The sequence below is a fragment of the Elgaria multicarinata genome, chromosome 4, assembly GCF_023053635.1.
Source record: "Elgaria multicarinata webbii isolate HBS135686 ecotype San Diego chromosome 4, rElgMul1.1.pri, whole genome shotgun sequence".
In the NCBI taxonomy this organism is placed as follows: Eukaryota; Metazoa; Chordata; class Lepidosauria; order Squamata; family Anguidae; genus Elgaria; species Elgaria multicarinata.
In genome coordinates this window covers 63,766,865-63,785,187 of record NC_086174.1, presented here as the reverse complement: position 1 = coordinate 63,785,187, position 18,323 = coordinate 63,766,865, and the positions used below count along the sequence as shown (strand labels likewise).

General features: G+C 41.3%; 1 protein-coding gene across 1 annotated transcript in view; it reads left to right on the top strand.

The window, feature by feature from the left end:
- The window catches only part of KIF25 (kinesin family member 25), a 51,687-nt gene extending 37,502 nt beyond the window's left edge, over positions 1-14,185 (top strand). The window contains exons 10-15 of the mRNA XM_063125668.1: positions 952-1,101; positions 3,819-3,995; positions 6,921-7,075; positions 8,267-8,470; positions 12,659-12,814; positions 13,616-14,185. Coding sequence (XP_062981738.1) covers positions 952-1,101; positions 3,819-3,995; positions 6,921-7,075; positions 8,267-8,470; positions 12,659-12,814; positions 13,616-13,773 — 1,000 coding nt within the window. The 3' untranslated portion in view covers positions 13,774-14,185. The remainder of the gene's footprint in view (positions 1-951; positions 1,102-3,818; positions 3,996-6,920; positions 7,076-8,266; positions 8,471-12,658; positions 12,815-13,615) is intronic.
- Positions 14,186-18,323: the final 4,138 nt, after the last annotated feature.

Below are 18,323 nucleotides of genomic sequence, written 5' to 3'. Positions count from 1 at the left end.
GCTGAACATCAAGATGAAAGTGCTGGAAACCCTGGCAACTTTCTCAAATGTCATGTTCTTGTTACAAAGATTGTTTCATTTGAAGGAAAACCAACGTTTTGTTTCATTTGAAAGGAAACAAGACTGATTTTTTTTAAAAAAAAATGTGCGAGATTGTGGAGTCTCATGTGCAAGATAGCTGCAGCTGCCTGAGCATGTGTGTTTGAGTTTGTGAGAGAGGAAGTGCAATGCCCCAGTCAATTGTGCAACCCTGATGGCTAAGCAAGGTTAACTTCATTACTGAGCCTGGCCATCTGAGAAGAAGTCAGGTTGTGAAGCAATTGTACTTCCAGTCACCAGGCCACAGTCTAAAGAAGAGAATGGCTCCTGAGAATACAGAGATTGATTCCTGCTCTCAGGAGTCTCCAAAAGTATTGCTTGCCCAGGGGCACTAACAGACTTAAGCTGGCACTGTTCACCAGCTGCAAGCCATCCCTACAGGGATCCCTGCAGAACCAAGTACAAGCTTGTACCTGCTGGATTGGACCTATAGCTTGCCTTCATCTCAATGGTCAGAAGTAAAATATGGACTGCAGGTAGGAAAAGAAAAAGCACTGCCCTCTGTAGCAGTAATCTGACTTTGCCTCGGTCCTCCCCTCTTCTACTTTTTGCATTCCCCCCTTCCTGTTTCCTGCTTAGGAGGAGGGAAGGGGGAGGTGATTCTGCCTGCCCATGCCAAGTGCTGATGAACTCTCTGGACTGCTCCCCCCTCCCCCGCATTGTAGAATTTTTAGGGGAATAAAAGGGAGGAACGGGGGTGTTAAGGAGTTGTCGTGTTCGAATAACAGTCTTCCATTACATTATATTATGTGGAGTTATTAGAAAATTAGGGAAGTACTTTTCTTCCCCAAGACTTCTGACTTTGATCGTTAGTAGCTATTGCCTTTAAGAATCCACCGTCCTGATTTGCAGATACAACGTGTGCATTATGGCTTACGGGCAGACTGGGAGCGGAAAAACATACACAATGTTGGGCCAGCAGCTTGAAGATAATTCCGTTTTCCCCATGGAAGATGAGCCAGAGTTGGGAATTATTCCTAGAGCCGCCGAAGAGGTATTCAGGTATTGATAACACTGAATTACAGTATTTATTTATTTCAATTTTTTGACAGAGTATTACTTGCCTCTCAACACAAAGCTTCTCAAAGTGAGGTACAGTAGTTGCAATCAAGATGAAGGAAGCAGAAAAAGCCAAGAGCACCCAATAAATTAAAAAAGCACCCCAAAAAGCACATTACCTGAAAAAAGTGTCTAAAAAGAAAGGTTTTACAATTCGTCTAAAAGAGGCAAGTTCCCAAACCTGCCCAGTCTCAGCCGGCATCTTGTTCAACAACTTAGAGGCCATTATGAGAATGCCTGCTCCGTTGTGGTTATCAGTCTGATGACAGAAGGGATCATCAACACGTTTTCTGTACTGGATCTCAGTTCTGAGTAAACCATAGAAAGGAAGAATCAAATGGATGGAACATGGGAGATTCAGGACAGATAAAAGGAAAGACTTCTTCACACAGTGCATAGTTAAAATATGGAATTTGCTACCACAAGATGTAGGGCTGGTCACTAATCTGGATGGTTTCAAAAGGGGGTTGGATAAATTCCTAGAGGCAAAGGCTACTGATCCTTATGGCTCTGTGTGACCTCCAGTATAAGAGGCAGTAAGCCTATATGCACCAGTTGGTAGGGAACATGGGTGTGTGTGTGTGTTATTGCACCATGTCCTGCTTGTGGGTCCCTAATCAACAGCTGGTTGGCCACTGTGTGAACAGAATGTTGGACTAGATGGACCCTTGGTCTGATCCAGCAGGGCACTTCTTATGTTCTTAATTTTAATATTTATTGTGGCATTTTAATTTTGATTAATTGTGAAAGCCCATTCAGAAAACACCAATGTGTATATTTGATCCAATGATCAATATGCATAGATAAACTCATTTGACAACAAATTGTTGCTATTTCCATGTATACAATTCTCATTTCATAGTATTTCTGGCATAGTATTTCTGCCCAATCCCATCTCTGTTGAAATATCTGACATTTTCTCTCCTCCCTTATTGTTCTTTGTGGCTCTCAATCAATGCTTTGTGCATTCACTGTACATATGAGCTTCCTCCTTTTACAATTATGAGGCTGTTCTTTGAATTTGGGGAGCAGACTTTTTAAAAATAATAATGCCAGATGTGCACACACGCAGCTGCCTGCCCCTTCAGATACTGATTAAAACACTAAGATTTCGAAATGGCCATGAGCCTTCAAGATTAATAGGAGTAAAACTGGAAGCAAGTTTCTGTCAGTGGAAACTAGTGAATAACTGAACTTGTGCAGAAATCAGCTGAAACGTATATTACAAAAAGATAATGGGTTAGTGCTGTACTGCAAACTGTTGTGCAAGAGCTAGCAGAAGGCTTTTCACTATTTATTTATTTATTTATTTATTTATTACATTTTTATACCGCCCAATAGCTGAAGCTCTCACAACATGGACTTATCTCAAGAACACATCTCTAAATGTTGTGTGAGGTTTTCTGCATGAGACTGCACAATGTCTTGGGCTAGCATGCACCCTAAGAGGTTGTGCATGATATTGTACCAGCAAACCTTGTGCAAGAGATTTCACAATGCCTTGTGCTAATAGAAGTTCACTGCTTGGTTTCAATTTTGTTTTCTCACAGAAGGATCTAGCATTAATTCAGGAAAAGCCTTCTCGTTCATGGAAGAGGCCTTCCATTCTCAGAAGAGCATTTTTGGATCTGATCAAATATGTTCTGATAAAAGTGAAAGTTATTATTTCTATGGTACTAAAATTCAAACTAATTAAGACAGAATACAATATTTAGGTGCAAACTTCGTGGCCTGCTAGCAATATGTTCTCTGTTCAATTGTGCAAAAACTGGCTGGTATAGATATTTATTTTATTTATTATTTATTTAAATTATTTATAGACCACTTTTCATCATAAAAATATTCACATTTGTCATTGCAGAAATTCTAAGAGTCAGGTAAGTCCTTATGAAATAGTGACTGAGTTCAGACGACACGATAACCAATGGTGGGTTAATTTGTTAATGGTAGGCTATTGTGTGGTCTGTCAGGACTTTTTCACACCACGGTTGGTTATTTGGCCGAAATAACCATTGCAAATAACCAAAAGTGTGCAGAGTTTATTATTTGAACAACCATTGGTTATTGTGTTGTGTGTTGGGCACCATTGTCACACACAGTTGGTTATTTGGCATTTGGAGGAAGAATTGGCCCCCCATCTTCAGGGGAGTGCATCGTTTCCACCTTGCAGAATTTTGCTTTTTCTGTGCTGCCTACAGTAGCCTGGTGACCCATCAGCAACTTCCTGCTGGATACTGGCCCACCATTTGGAAAACACTATGCTACATTTTTAAGTGTTACAAATGTGAATCTTACCATGTCTTGCACCCCTGCTTGCTGCTTTAATCAGCAAGCCTGTTTTCCTTTTCAAGCTATGCTTTTTGCACAGTTATTGCTTGGGGAAGAGAGAATGTATTCATGACATTTTCTAGGACTCTGTGAAATTGGAGTGTACAGTCAACAGGACTGCTCTGAAATATCAAGGCCACAACAGTAGGAGCTGGGTCAAATTTTGAAAGAGCCCAGGGTTTTGTTTTGTTTTCCAGAAAAGTGAATGCTCAGGGTTACAGATTGTGGGTATTTAGATAAGCACTTCAGTCAAATTGTAATAGCCTCCTGGATCACCACCATTGTTTACTTAGGGTTTTGCTTCAGTCTCTTAAGCCACTTTTTTTCTCCAGGCTTCTTTCAGAAAAGCCACTAGGAAGCCATTGGGTTGAGGTGTCTGTTGTAGAAGTGTATAACAATGAAGTTTTTGATCTTCTGGCCAAAGACAACTCTGGTAGAACAAGTGGTGTCAAAAGGGATATCATCACAAATAAGGAAGGAAAGAGTGACATTCCACTTCTTACCTATGAGTAAGTACTCAGGTGTGTTCATGACCACCTTTTTTGGCAAGAAATGACAACAGAGGAGTTGTAAAGCTTGCTCCAGTGCCAAAAAATGTTAACCTTTAACATTATTCATATCGGCTTGCTTTTCATATTGATTTGTGACTTATTACCATCAATCACCACAATGTAACTTTTACCCATTATTTTTGCACATTAAACATGTCTTCCGAATGTTCTCCCCCACCTGGTGCTCTCTTGCAAGCAAAAGGTTTACAGGGTGTTGGAAATCTCAATTTATTTGCCTTATGTTGAGGGAAACATATTGTAGCTTTGCCTATACTTGGAAACTTTCTATAGTAGAAAATTCGAAAACTTTTGAGGGGATTTGTTGTTGACGTTTCTTTAAAGACGATTTCTTATGCTAAAATTCCACAGAAACTAATAACTCTTTCTATTCCCAGTGGAAATGAGGGTTGCTTTCCCCACCCCCTTCAACTCTTGTAGTCACAATGCGCAACACAAGCATTTCTTCTACTGTTTGGAGTGGGGAGGGGGAATGACTGGAAGTCAGACACAACAAGTCTTTTATTTCCTTCGTAAACTATAATATACTACATCCACAAAGGAGATAATTTAAGACTGTATTTTTGTCTGTGGGTTTCACTAACATAAGCAAACCACTTGAGCTTTGTTTATGTGGTTTTCAATTATTGCCAGAAAAAATCTTGATTTAAAAATATACCAAATGTGCTGGAGGGTTGAACAGACTTTTAATTCTCTCTGTCTGGCTTTATATTCTGTATACACTGATCACCCCACAAAAAAGTGGGGACCACAGAGAAACTAAAATTACTCTTTCCACAGTCAGGGTTTTAATGTTGCTTAAATTTAATAATCTAGGTGCAGTGGATTTTGAACAAATGTTTAGAATTCAGTGTAATATAAACCAATTTTAGATTAATAAATGGATGTTTCATTTCGAGGTAGAAGGGGGAAATCAGATTCTGAGCCTTGTTTTTTTGTTTTTTATATTGTCAACTGTACTCTTTAATTTGAGTTGGGAAGATTAAGCTAAAATGAGACTGAGCAAACATTGTTGAATTTTTGTCATATTTTAACACCGCAGTTTGTAGGAACTGGCCTGATGTTACACTCCTACTTCTTGGACTGCTTTACCAAGAAATAGCTTCTGAATTTATTTCTTGTTAGCTGAAAAGCAGTGGCTAGCACTCACTAAGACCGTAGGAGAATCTGCAGCGTATCTCTTGTGTAATGTAAGGAAAGGTGGCAGTTACCATCAGATAAAACTAATTTACCTCAGCAAATACCAGAAATAGTAGTGCATTCCCTATAATTTTCAACAAAGCAGCCTATCCCAATTCTACGCATCCAAACCACAATGTTCTCTTTGCAGTCCATTTCCCCGATTAAGCTATTTCTGGCTAATATCTGAAATCCCAGAGGCTTGCACTATCATTCTGGATCTACCCAAGTAAGTCACTGGTCCTCTGAAATTTTACAGAGGGAGAAATGTGTTGCAAACTAGCAGAAGCAAGATTCCTTTTCCTCTCCTTTCAATTGTTTGGGAGGCTGTGCTTTTATTGTGGTCTTTTTTAATTTTATTTTTTAGAGGTTTTTTTTTTTAAAAAAAGGGAAGAAATGCACTCCTTAAAAAAATGTTTATATAGAATGTATGTCTTAAATTCAATACATTTAAAGGGGTTATTAATAAACATACAATATTAACAATTTATACATGAAAGATTAACAATGAAAAACAAAATCAAATAAGGAAACCATGCTGCTTGGCCACCCTTACTTTCCAAAGTCTAAAGTAAGCTACTGGGATTTTGAATAAAGTTTCATCTGTAATCAATTTGCTTATACACATATAAAGCATGGAAACCCCTTGAAGTGTGTTTCCTTTTCCCTCTTCCCCTTTGTCAGGGTAGCTAAGAGAGAAATTGGCCCAGTTCACACATAACACTCCATGGCTTGTTGGGGCTGAGCGTGAGAGTGCATGCTGCTTCCTGCCAACTTGCAGCTTCCGCTTTACATCTGCTTTCCAAAACAACCCTGGAATGCCCTGTTCCTGGGTTGTAAGTTGTGACATCCAAACCTGGCACTCTGGGTTGTTGAGGGTCATACAACCCAGAGATTGAACCCATGGTTTGTTGTTGAGTTAAAATCATACATTGGCCAACCCTCAACAACCCAGAGTGCCAGGTTTGGACTAACAGACTAGGAACACGGCATTCCTGGTTTGTTTTGGGAAGCAGGTCCAAAGTGGAAATGGTGAGCAGGCGAAAGGCAGTGTGCTTGCTTGCTTCCATGCAGCCCTGCCAATTCATGTTGGCAGGGCTGCATGGAATTGTTTAACCCATGTATTGGTGTTACATTTGAACCATGTCTTGATGTTGTACTTTCCCCTTAGAAGCTGTGCACACTGAGCAGTTTGTTCTTGAGGCTTCCATATTGATTGCATTCTCCTATCTGATAGCATCATAAAGTTGGAGTGATCTTTGGAGGTCATCTAGAGTACAATCCCCTGCTCAATACAGAATCTGCCATGCAGGATGCTATACAGCATCCCCGACAAATGGCCCCTTCCAGAATATATTTTGTTAACCGTATGACCCCCAGAATATTTTTTGAAAATAACTGTAGATGCTGGATCAGGGGTGGGGAAATCTAAGTTCTTCCAGATATTGTTGGGCTCCTACCAGTCCTAGCCAGCATAAGCAACGATCAGGGAAGATGGCAGTTGTAGTCCAACAACATTTGAATACCGCAATCATCCCTTCTCTAGGTGAAACGAAAGTGGAAGCAACACTGAGAACAGGATTAGAGCAGAGGGGCAGGAAAAGTGAGCAGATCTGCAGTCATGCCTAAATTGCAGTGATGTTTTTGTTTTGTTTTTAATTCCACTAAAGCATTCTTTTTTGCAAGGCCTGTGGAAGATGCTGTGGAGTTCTTGGAGCTAGTTAATAAGGGCCTACAATTGAGGGTCAAACACCCAACACTTGTACACGCTCATTCCTCTCGTTCTCATCTCGTGGTAACCTTGACTATAACCACAAAGGCTGTCTTGGGTGATGACTTTGGTAAGTAGCTTGTTTGGTAAGTAGCTTCTAAGGTCACTATGGAAGCCACAACCATTGCTTTGCTTTCACTTCAGCATATCATAGAACCATAGAATAGCAGAGTTGGAAGGGGCCTACAAGGCCATTAAACCACATCAGAAATGTACTCAACTAGTTTGTGTGATGCTGGAAGTGGATTCCAAGTTGGAATTCACTGCCACTATTTTCCATTGTTTTAATTCAGGCTGAAGGAAACCTGAGAACCACTACCTAGGAATAACTCTGGGATTGATGCGAGGACAATCCTTCTTGGCTAACTCATGTTGTTTTGCTAGGTTTAAGTTAGGTTGGGTTTGTTAAATTTATACCCCAACTACTTAAGTCAAAGATCTAGATGGGTTATCCCTATAGGAAATACGTTACAGAAACAGAAACATCATAAAGTCTTATTTTAAACTACCAAACCAATACCAAATCAAAACCGCTTGAGCGTGAGCTAGCAAAATGATAGAAATTAGTAATGGAAAAGATGCATAAAATGTTGTAAATGTTTAAAAGAAAAAAGCACCTTATTTCTTTCTAAAAACCTTGCATGCATGGACGCAAGTAGTGAATTTCATAGAATCAGGTACACAGCTGAGAAGGCCTTTTGCATCGATGGTACATCCTACAATAACGAGAATCTAAGCAAGGGCCAGTCCTGCTGACATTTCAAATATAATACTAACTAGGAGACTCCTAGTTGGTGTTAGGGACTGTCTTTATCTTGGTGTGTTGTAAAAAAAGACAGGTGTGTTGTAAAAAAAGAAGAAGAGAAATTCCATCAAGGTTTATGAATGGTGGCTATAGATCACTGCTATATGAACATACATTTCTTCCCGTTTGATGCATCTAAAAGAAATTAATGGTTCTGCAGCTTTGAGTTGGGAGTGGAGAAATGTTCCCTGTGGAGGGTGCTTGTTGGCGGATATTGTGATGTCACGAAACCCCTTCCTTGCCCCAGAGTGCTACTCTGCTAGCAGAACTGCGTACAGTCAGAGCCAATCAACTCTATAAGAACCACTTGGAAAAGTGTTCACTTGATCATCTGGGTCCATCCTTGATCCTAGCCCAGAAATTCTGCTGAACTAACGCAACCCTCCTGTGTGTCTTACTTTGTTGTAGTGGGTTTGGAAATAAACTGCCCTCTGTGTTTTTCTTTCTGTCTTCCAGCTAGTCTCTGGGCAGGCGACCATTCTAGTCAAAAGCTGGGTCAAGAACATTTCTTCACTTCTCCCCACTCAATGAAAGATGACAAGCCCCCTTTTCCTGCCAGAACCTCTTTGCCAGCACAGACTGTTAGTGAATCTATGGAGAAGCTGAAGCGAATGAGAACAAAACTTCAACTGGTGGATTTGGCTGGGAGTGAATGTGTTGGTAAGTGCAATCTGCCTGTGCAATGTGTACAGCTCCAAGGACCACACCAGAAACATATGCTTTAAGGTGGATTCCTGCATTGAGCAGGGGGTTGGACTCGTTGGCCTTATAGGCCCCTTCCAACTCTACTGTTCTGTGATTCTATGAGGTCAAATTGTTAATGCCTGTCCAGTGTGCTGAGATTGGTTACTTAAGATCCAGGCAGTGCTTATTCTTCAAAAGCTCAGAGCTGCAAGTGTGTCTCCTAAATTTTATTGACAAAGCTCCACCCCACCCCCTCTTCAAACTTAATTTTAATTAAAATTCCTGTCTCTCATTAAAATGCCTTTCGGTATGCTTCTTCTTAAGCCAGAGTAGCCAATTTGCTTTAACTACCCCTCTTCCTCAACCTTCCGTGCATCTGTTGAAGCATAACTATCACAGTGTACTGATTTTCCCTCAGTCCTTGAGAGGGTGCCAAGTACCATATATTCCCTGATTGCACTCTCAGTATTGACTATTTAGTTACTTATGGAATGCTGGTGTCATATTGCATGATAGCTTGCCCCCAATCACTAGACCTGTTTTAGATCAAAGTAGTCCTTATTTTGTCCACTAGTAAAATGCCCATCCATTGGTAGAATAGAATGTGAGAGGAGGGAGGGGCTCTTCGTTGCCAAGATGGCATCCCTGAGCAGAGTGTGACAACCTTGGGAACACCCATGACATCCTTGGGAGCAGCCCATTTCCATCATGGATGGAGGGTAGATTTGGCTCTCACTGCAGCAGTGTTCCTGAGTGCATCATCTTATTTTTTCTCTGTGAGAAGAGATGGCAGTCATTCCCTTAGCATATGAAAATGTAAATGGGTGTACTCTGTGTTGGCTCCCACCCTAATAATCTTAGGATGGGAGCCAACGCAAAGTACATCCTTTTACTTTCTGATATGCTGAGAGAATAATTGCCTTGCCCAGTGCCCCATGAACTAGCCACTGACAAACAGGTTTGTTCGGGTCTGCATAGATTTGATTTGAGTTCTGTTTCTTGGTAATACTGGAACGTACCAGAACCTTGGCTACCGGCTTTTATATGGGCAAGTGAGGCCCTTCACAGAGCTTTGCAGTGTGGTGTGCTCCTCTTCAATCAGCCGTATCTTCTCCCAGGATACTCCATTTCATTCCACCCCTTACTGGTTTTCTGTCCCCACCCCAGTCAGTTAGCATTCCATGGCTACTGAGCATGTTCACTCTTCATTGCGCTGTCTTGTGGGATTGGAGCACCTTCTTAGGCTCTTTTGTTTCTTTTCTAAAGATTTCTGGTATTTCTACAAATCTCAAGTTCCCCCCAAGCCTTCTGATGTCTCCCTCTTGTTGGTGGGTGGCGCTGGTTCACTGTGTGAGGACAGTCACTTTCTGAATGGGTTTGCTATGCCTATACCTGATGTGCCCAGCCCCCGAGCTGAACTCACCTTGAGGCGTCAAGGTGGAGGGAGCCCTTTGGAGAAACTAGATACTCAAGGTTTGGTTTGCAGAGTGCCAAATAATGTATGTTTTTATCTGTACGCCGCCCTGAGATCTTAGTGATATAGGGCGGGATATAAATATTTTAAATAAATAAATAAATAAATAAATAAATAGGCTTTCCAATTCCTCTCTGAACCTTGATGCCCAGCTAGGTTTGTTCAGGCTATTGGTAATAGGTCTTCCTTTTCCAGTGCTAAACCACCTAGGAATACCTGCAGTTTAAGATAGCTTAAAGTGCACAAATTGTTTCAATTCATCAAATGTTTGTCAAACTGGTCATAATTCAAGTGTGCCTTCTTCAGCCTCTTTGTGAAATACAATACCAGGAGGAATCATGTAAATAATTTCCTGTTTTCTTTGGGACCCTCCCCTACTCCCCCGGCCAACTGCTTTTCTTCTCTTCAAACACAGTACTTTCAGGAACCTGACTATTTATTTCCTAAAGGACAAGTTTCTTTACCAAGAAAAGCCACTCAGTCAAACGTAACATTCCAGAAATAATGTTTTGAAAACTGAACCCGTGTTATGAAAGAGCCCTTTACATTGCTGCCAAGAGTTCGTTTCCCTGGTCACTGTTAACTTTATTTTTTAAATAACCCTTTTAAAGATACATATTTTATTTGTTGTGGGTGTTAGACATTTTTTTAGCCCATATGCAGTTGAGCTGTACTGCATATTTCTATTGTTCACCGAGGGCAAACTTTTGATGGTCTGTTCTTTTGAAAGACCAGATCTCCAGGTGGTACCACTCAGTATCTTTAATGAGCTGTGATGATTAACGTTAATTTGTCTTGGCTAACTTTTTACATATTAAAAAGGTTAACACAGCAATCCTAAGCATGTTTACTGAGAATTAAATCCAACTGTATTTAGAGCGGTCACTCTCAAATAAGTGTGCTTAGCATTGCAGCCTAAATTCTGCTCTTGATTAGGATTGCATAAATTTCAGAAGGACTTCACTGAAGACAATGAAATGTTTAACCCTGTGAGCAGTCTTTAACACATCATTTTCTTAAAGCAGAGGCATTAAGAAGGTGTCCTAATTCTCATGTTGCTTTTTGCTGGGTGTAAAATCACTTTTACCACATCAGCTCTTCCAGGTGGAATCTTTCATCTGAATCCATCGTGAAATTGTGCGACTGTTATCTATGTCATATCAAAGTTGCATTAGTTTTTATGATTTGTTTTATTGTCCTCCATGCTGGTTGGCCTTTTCCCTCCCTGTTTGTTTGTTACTGTGATTTTAGAATGTAAGCCATACGGCAGGGTGTTTTGTATTCTGTTTTATTTTGTTCTGTACAGCACCATGAAAATTGATGGCACTATATAAATAAGTATTATTAATAATAATAGTTGTCAGTGGGTTTTCCTCACGTTGCTGGGGAACATGGGTGGGAGGATGCTGTTGAACCATGTTCCGCTTGTGGGCCCTGGGTCAACAGCTGCTTGGCCGCTGTGTGAACAGAGTGCTGGACTAGATGGACCCTTGGTCTGATCCAGCTCTTCTTATGTTCTTATGTAAATGTGCATTCAAATGAAATGAAGTTGACATGGTCAAGCTACACCATAAGGACACCTTCCTATCCCTTGCAGTGCTGGAGAGGTTGTGGAGGTGTAGAGAGGTGTAGGAACACTTTTCTGTATGTGGTGAGGTTGTTCCAAGTACAGACCTTCTGGGCTGCAGTTTTTTGAATTATATTGGATTTAGTGGCGTGTATTATTGTCTCTGACCCCCTCCTAGCGCTCCTATCCAGGGCGGACTCTGTATAGGGTAATTGAGTACACGGTGAGGTAATCATGTTTTTGTTAATGGCTGCACGCTTGGAAGTTGCATAGCACTGGAAAGCAAGTTCTGAATGTTTGATAAAAGGCTGGTTTGCCAAAATACGGAAAGCTGCACTCTCAGAAAGACTGACTCATCACAATAGACTGGTATGAGGGACTGCAAAATATATCCAATGCATGGAAGTCTGCTTTCCATTTATCACTTTCATAAATAAAGGAACGGTGGATCATATACCTCCAACAGCCCAAAAATCATTCTGGAAACACTTAATAAAATAGTGGAAAACAGAAGCTAATAAGGACTCAAGACTTGGCTTTCTTTTTTCTTTTCCTTTCTTTTTTCTTTTTGGGCGTGTCTTTTATGTATCGGTCCAAATTTTAAAATATTCTTGGAAGTTTTCATAGGGAGGAAAGATTGTTTCACTTTGTCACTAATAAGTTTTGTGCTCAGTCTCTATTTTGAAACTTTGTATTTCTTCTGTTGTACCAGCTGGACAATCATGCAGTGAACTGGAAAATGACCCTAAAAGGGATTCTCCACTTTCACGCTGTATGGAATGTATAGCAAGAGTTGAGCTGCCTCTTGCGTTTTTATGGAAAGCCAGAAAATATTTCAAGACCATTTGTTCCAAGGCACGTGTTCATTTCTTTGGTGTAAGGATAAAAGGGAGAGGAAGAGGACTTCGTAAGTCACCTTGGGTTCCCTGCAAGAAGAAAAAAGGCGGGATATAAATGTAATTTAATAAATAAATAAATAAACAAGCAAGCAAGCAAATAGACACGTTGCCTTGAACTGAATGTGCTGTCTTGTTCCCCTTTTGTACATTCAGGTGTCTGAAGTGCTGAAGAAGCTTTGCTCTTTCTTTCCTTTTTACTGATGGGTTTTCTTCTACTGTCCTAGGAATGTCTGGTGTGACCGGATCAGTCCTGAGAGAGACCTCCTTCATTAACCGCAGCTTGTCTGCTCTCGCAGATGTTCTTGGAGCCATATCCGAACAGCGTTCTCATGTTCCATATCGAAACAGCAAACTTACGCATCTACTTCAGGACTCCATTGGTGATTACAGCATGCTATAATAACATTGAGTTGAAATTCCTACTTTTAATTATTCTTCCACTTTTTAAAAAAATGTACAATTGTTTTAAAAGCTTATCTCTGTGTAGTATTTTCACATTGCACTTAAAATCTACAGCTAATGTGAAATGGTGACTGCAAAAAACATAAGCAATGATATTAACAGGGTACATGTTGGGAGTTGGAAGACTTTTTCTGTCCAAATATGCCTAAGACTGTGCCCTTTATGTTTCTGAAGGTGTGTATTTCTCAGCCTCGATGCAGGACAATGTGATGCTATACTTCTGTGTAGATGTGGAAGACATTTAGGTACAGCCCATGGGAAACTTACCCTGTACACCCCATTGAATTGAATGAGCAAGAATAGAGTATGGGTGATTGTGAGGACTGGGAATTGACATTATGAATAAATATAGAGTATGAAGTTGTCTGCAGAAACAAGCAGTGTAAAGTCCCCTCTTATTTTTTTAAAAAAGCGATAGTTGCCTTACGTTTAAGCTATCACCCACCCACCCCACCACATTTGTGAAACCAGTGCCACTAAAAACAACAAAACACAGTTAAGCTTAAAGCTTCCACCACTAAGGTTTAATCCTTAGATACATGAATGCTTTTTTTTTTCCTTTTAAGTTCCATGCCTTGATTTGGATGTTTACATTTCAGTTATGTTCAAATGTGATTCTGGAGCCAACTGACAAGGTCCTGCTCCTGACTTTGGAACAATTCAGCATGTCAGCATTTTGCAGTTTATTGACAATGTCCGTCTTGTTCGTTTTTCTTTAGGGGGTGATGCGAAGTTGCTGCTGGTGTTGTGTGTCTCCCCCAGTCCAAAGTACATCACAGAGTCACTGCAAACCCTGGGATTTGGGTCTCGTGCACGGCAAGTTCAGAGAGGGCAAGCCAAGAAAAGAAATCAGCTGGTGCTGAGCAAATCTAAATAAGACATAAGACTCCATTGGATTAAAGCATTATTAATGGCTTCCTAAGACTGAAATGTATCTTGTTGTCATAAAAAATGTAAACTGCCAGTTAAAATAAGCATTCCACAATGTGGCACTGGCAAGCCATAAACATGCTAAGCAATATCTTTGTTCCAAGAATAATTACATGTATTAACATATACGACAGAGGAACATGACAATTATTTCTTTTAGGAAGAGCAGTAGGGTGATCGTGTTTTAGGAGGCCAATCTTTTGGGAATAGAAAAAGAAGAGCAGAACCCCCCTCCCCCAAATCTAAATCAGTTATGTAATTCTACTAGCTAATAAAACTGAGCAACAGATGTGCGCCACACTATGGTGCAGAGTGGTGGCATACTGGAAGTTTGAAAGGCCTACATTCCAGACCCTGTGTGGTCATAGTAAACAAGTGCAGAAATTGTTTTATGACTTAGCATGTTTAGACTGAAAAAAGTTCTCCAGCTCCAGCATTCCCCAGCCAGCCATGCTGTGAGTTGTAGGGGTTTTGTCCGTCTAAACATGCATTGGATTGCACCTTCAGTTTACGTATTTGCATACTGCCCTTCAATAAATTGGTTTCTGGGATGATTAGCAACAAGATAAATTCTTGGCTATTGGGCAGTATAGAAATGTAATAAATAAATAAAAAAACAAACTTAATTATTCCAGTGTAACATGTCAATCATGCTCTCGTTCAAGCCTGTTCTTCCGGAAGTCACAGCATCTGTATACTGTTAGCTCTGTAAAGGTTAGTTCTGTAAGCGCTTACATGACACCCTAACATTGCAGAGATGCGAGTCCGCAGCTATTATAAAAACCAAAGTAAGAAAATGTGTTATGTAATTAAAAGCCCTGATTTTTTTCCTCCTTGGTGGTGGGCACATAGGAACAAACATTTACCTTGATGTTTTTCGTAAGGAGCAGATAATGACAGTTTAGCTTAGCAAGAGAGATTCTAGTCAGAACTTCTAAACACTGGGACCTAAAATTAATTTAAAATTATTTTGAATTTTGTTCACAAAGTAACCTCACTATTTTTCCTTATGTCAAATTTCCTTAATTAGATTTCAGGATATGACAGCATCTTTGATTTAAGGAAATTGTGTGCACATTACCACAAGGGGCTAGCTAGTTCATAACATACCAGTTTTCTCCATGTAAACAGACGTGACCTCCTTCAATAACATATTGACACGGACAAAAATAAATTGCTGTTGGCCATATATGTGGCCATCTGGTTCACATGTTTCATTTGACCATGTGACAGTGAACCAAGGAGTGTATGAACCTATCCTAATTTATGTATGATGAAATTCGTCCTTCTGTAATCAGAATGTGTGATGCTGTTATCACACCAGGAAATTTCTCTACAATAGAAAAATCTGAAGAGATAATGACTTATGGTTGCTCATACCCCTTCATAATAGTTCTTATTAACAAATGGACACAGCTTTGCACAGGTTGGATCAGTCCTTAATTTGATAAAGCAAAGCCTTCAAGCAAAGTTACACAGCTTGTCAGAGTTGGACACATTGTGCCTGCCCTTTTAAGTGAAGCTGTGGCCCCTGGCATCCCTCGGGACAGCTTCAGCCATAATACACTGCTATAGCACCTCGAGGGAGTGGTCTCCCTGTTCCATTCCCCTGAGGGGAACTGCCCCAAAGCAGTAGGGGAAGTGGCAGTCAAATTACTCTGTCCCTCAGAGTGCTCCCCCCTGGCTTTGAGTTATCCATTGCAAATGCATCTGTCAGTTAGGGTTACCTAGTGACTCCAGATGGTACTTCAGGCTTCAAACACACCTAGACATTTAAATCAATGCACTTTCAAAACCAAATAACCCTGAGCTGCACATGCCTGGGGTCCCCTTAGTATGCATCCAAGTTTCAAATGTCTAGGTTTCACAGTCTTGGGGCTGTGGCATTGACAAACAGACACAAATCCATCAATGAATTATTACTATTACACCTGTGTACTACCCTTCATATAGGAGCTAGTCCTATTTTATCCTCACAATAAATCTGTGAAGTAGCTTAGGTTGAGAGATAGTGATTGGTCCAAGGTGAGCTTCACATCCATGTGTCACTTGTTCCCATCCCCCTGCTTCAAGTCCGCCACTCAGGTCACTCATTGCTAAAGGCAGAACGTGTGGACTTGACCTAAGAACATAATATGTTTCTGTAGCACCTTCCAGTAAATTAACCATCAAATCCTCCTATAAGGATTTTTTTTCCCAAAGGGGATGTGAAAGGCAGAGCAGAGTCACCCTTGGCAGGGTTAGGGAATATGTGCTTCCCTCCTGCACGCTTTCTGCCATTTTTGCTGCACATGGTGACTTAGACAATGGTATGTGGTCAACATGACAGCAGGAAAAAAGATCCAACCAACTTGAAAGATCAAGGGAGATTCAGTGGTATGTGGTGAGGTTTTAATAACATCTCATTTGTTTTATGTGCTGTTTTAATACTCTGTGGAGGCCCATGATTCACTCTGATTTTCTTTTGCGATCACAACTGCCTCCAGACTCTGATAGAGGTCATCGGCAGGTCGCTGTGAGGAGACTTAAATTGCAGTTTGCCTACCCAGAAGGCTGGAGCTCAGAGCACTCCAAGTCTCTTAACCTTCCCAAGCATAAATATTTACTCAGAAATTTTATAGCGTGCTCCAATTGGAATTTCACCCTTCAACGTGTACCAGCTGCTGCATTATGCAGGAAGCTGTATGTGGGATGGCCTTTGACCTTTAGGAATGTTTGAATTGAAATGACATGACATGACCGTACACCGCAGTGTTTGGACTGAAGGAGCTGCACACATTGCCTTTCCCCCCAAATACAGGTAAATGTGCAAGCAGGGGATGCCGCTGTGTACCTGTGGCCTAAAGAAGCTGCATGAGTTGCCACCTTCCCATCATTTGCATGAATTGGTACTCAACAGGCAGCTGTGCATGCATATTATTGGAAGGGGAAGAGGCAACATTTCTGTGGAGTCTCTCCAGATAGAACGTGGGTGGGCACATTTCTTTGCTTGTGTGATTACTTTTGTTTAAAGGATGAAAACCGCTACCCAAAACGCACCCTTCTGTGGTCTTTACTATAGCCTGGGCTAAATGCATTCCTTGTGTTTTCATCTCAGGATAGCTGTGTTGAGAGAGATTATTTTTCTGTTTTTCAAAAACTCCACATTCCTAGCCACAACTGTTCAAGAGAGAAAAACACTTTCTTTTTTCTTTTTCTTTTTTTAAAGAGTACACTGCCTGCTTAAATCCCAGGAGGCTTACAACGGTCTCTGTCAGGATGCCTCGCTCACACTCTGGGCTGCTGAAATGCCGGCTTTGCTTGTGGCTGCTCAAAGAGACGCAGCAACTCTCTGTGCCGCACAGCTGTCTCAGTTTGCCTTTCTGCCGCTTTGATGCCTTGGTGTGAATGTCCCAGCTAGGTGCAAGTGAGTGAGTGCTTTCTCCCTCGTGCTAGCCAGTCCCCTTAGCCACGTCGTCAGTGTACCTATTTTTGTCCTGGGATGAAAGGCGTAATCTTTCTTCTGCTAGATTATCACCTCCGGCATCTGCTCTGCTTCACTTGCTTCTTCTTATAATGAAACGGGGACCGCCACGACGCCTGCTAGCACTCTGCTGTGTATTGTAGCCGAGCAAGATTTCTTTGGTGTAACAACACAAGCTGTCATTTTGCCTCCACCTGCTCATCCCTTTGTGACTTGATTGTGCTCGGGGGTGGGGGTGGGGGGTTCTTGATCACATGCAAAAGGACAACATGAGAAGTTAGGACAAAAAATTGGCATCTCGAGAAGTTCAGCCCCACAGTGGCTACTTATGGATGAAAGGGGAACTTGAAGTGGTGCAGACAATGGCTGATGAAGCCTCAGAAAAGTGGCAGGATCACTGAGTATATCCAGAGCCCAAGCAAGTGGGAGGGGAAGGGTGCAGTTTACCAGGGCCCAGGGATCCAAAGAGGACCAACTCTGGCTGCAGCCACATTACCATGGGGGGTCAGGAGGTGGCGGAAAGAGCCTTCGAGACTGACATGGATGGAGTCCACGAAAGCTGATGCCATACCTTTGTTAGCCTTTAAGGCGCCACAAGACTCTCTTGTTGTTTTCCCTCTATCTGTAGTCCTGCTAGTGTCCTGATGTGAGATTTACTGGGGTGGAGGTGTCTATATGACGCTGCTTTGCAGCTGAGTCTCTAAAAACCCTGCAGCATTGGGTTTTTTCAAAACAGACAAGGCCTTTCTGCAGGCTGGTTCAAGCAATACGCTAATTGGGACCAACCAAAGAGTTGCAGAATAGTCAACAACCATGCTGGGAGTTGTAGGGCTCTTTTTGTCTAAACATGTATAGGATTGTCCCCTAAGCTGTGGCATCTTAGTCACTGCTAGACCAGTCTCCCCCAATCTGGTGCCCTTCAGATGTGTTGGACTTCAGCTCCCACCAATTCTGACCATTAGACATACTAGCTGGGGTTGATGGGAGTTGAAGTCCAAAACATCTGGAGGGCACCAGGGTAGGGAAGGGTGTGT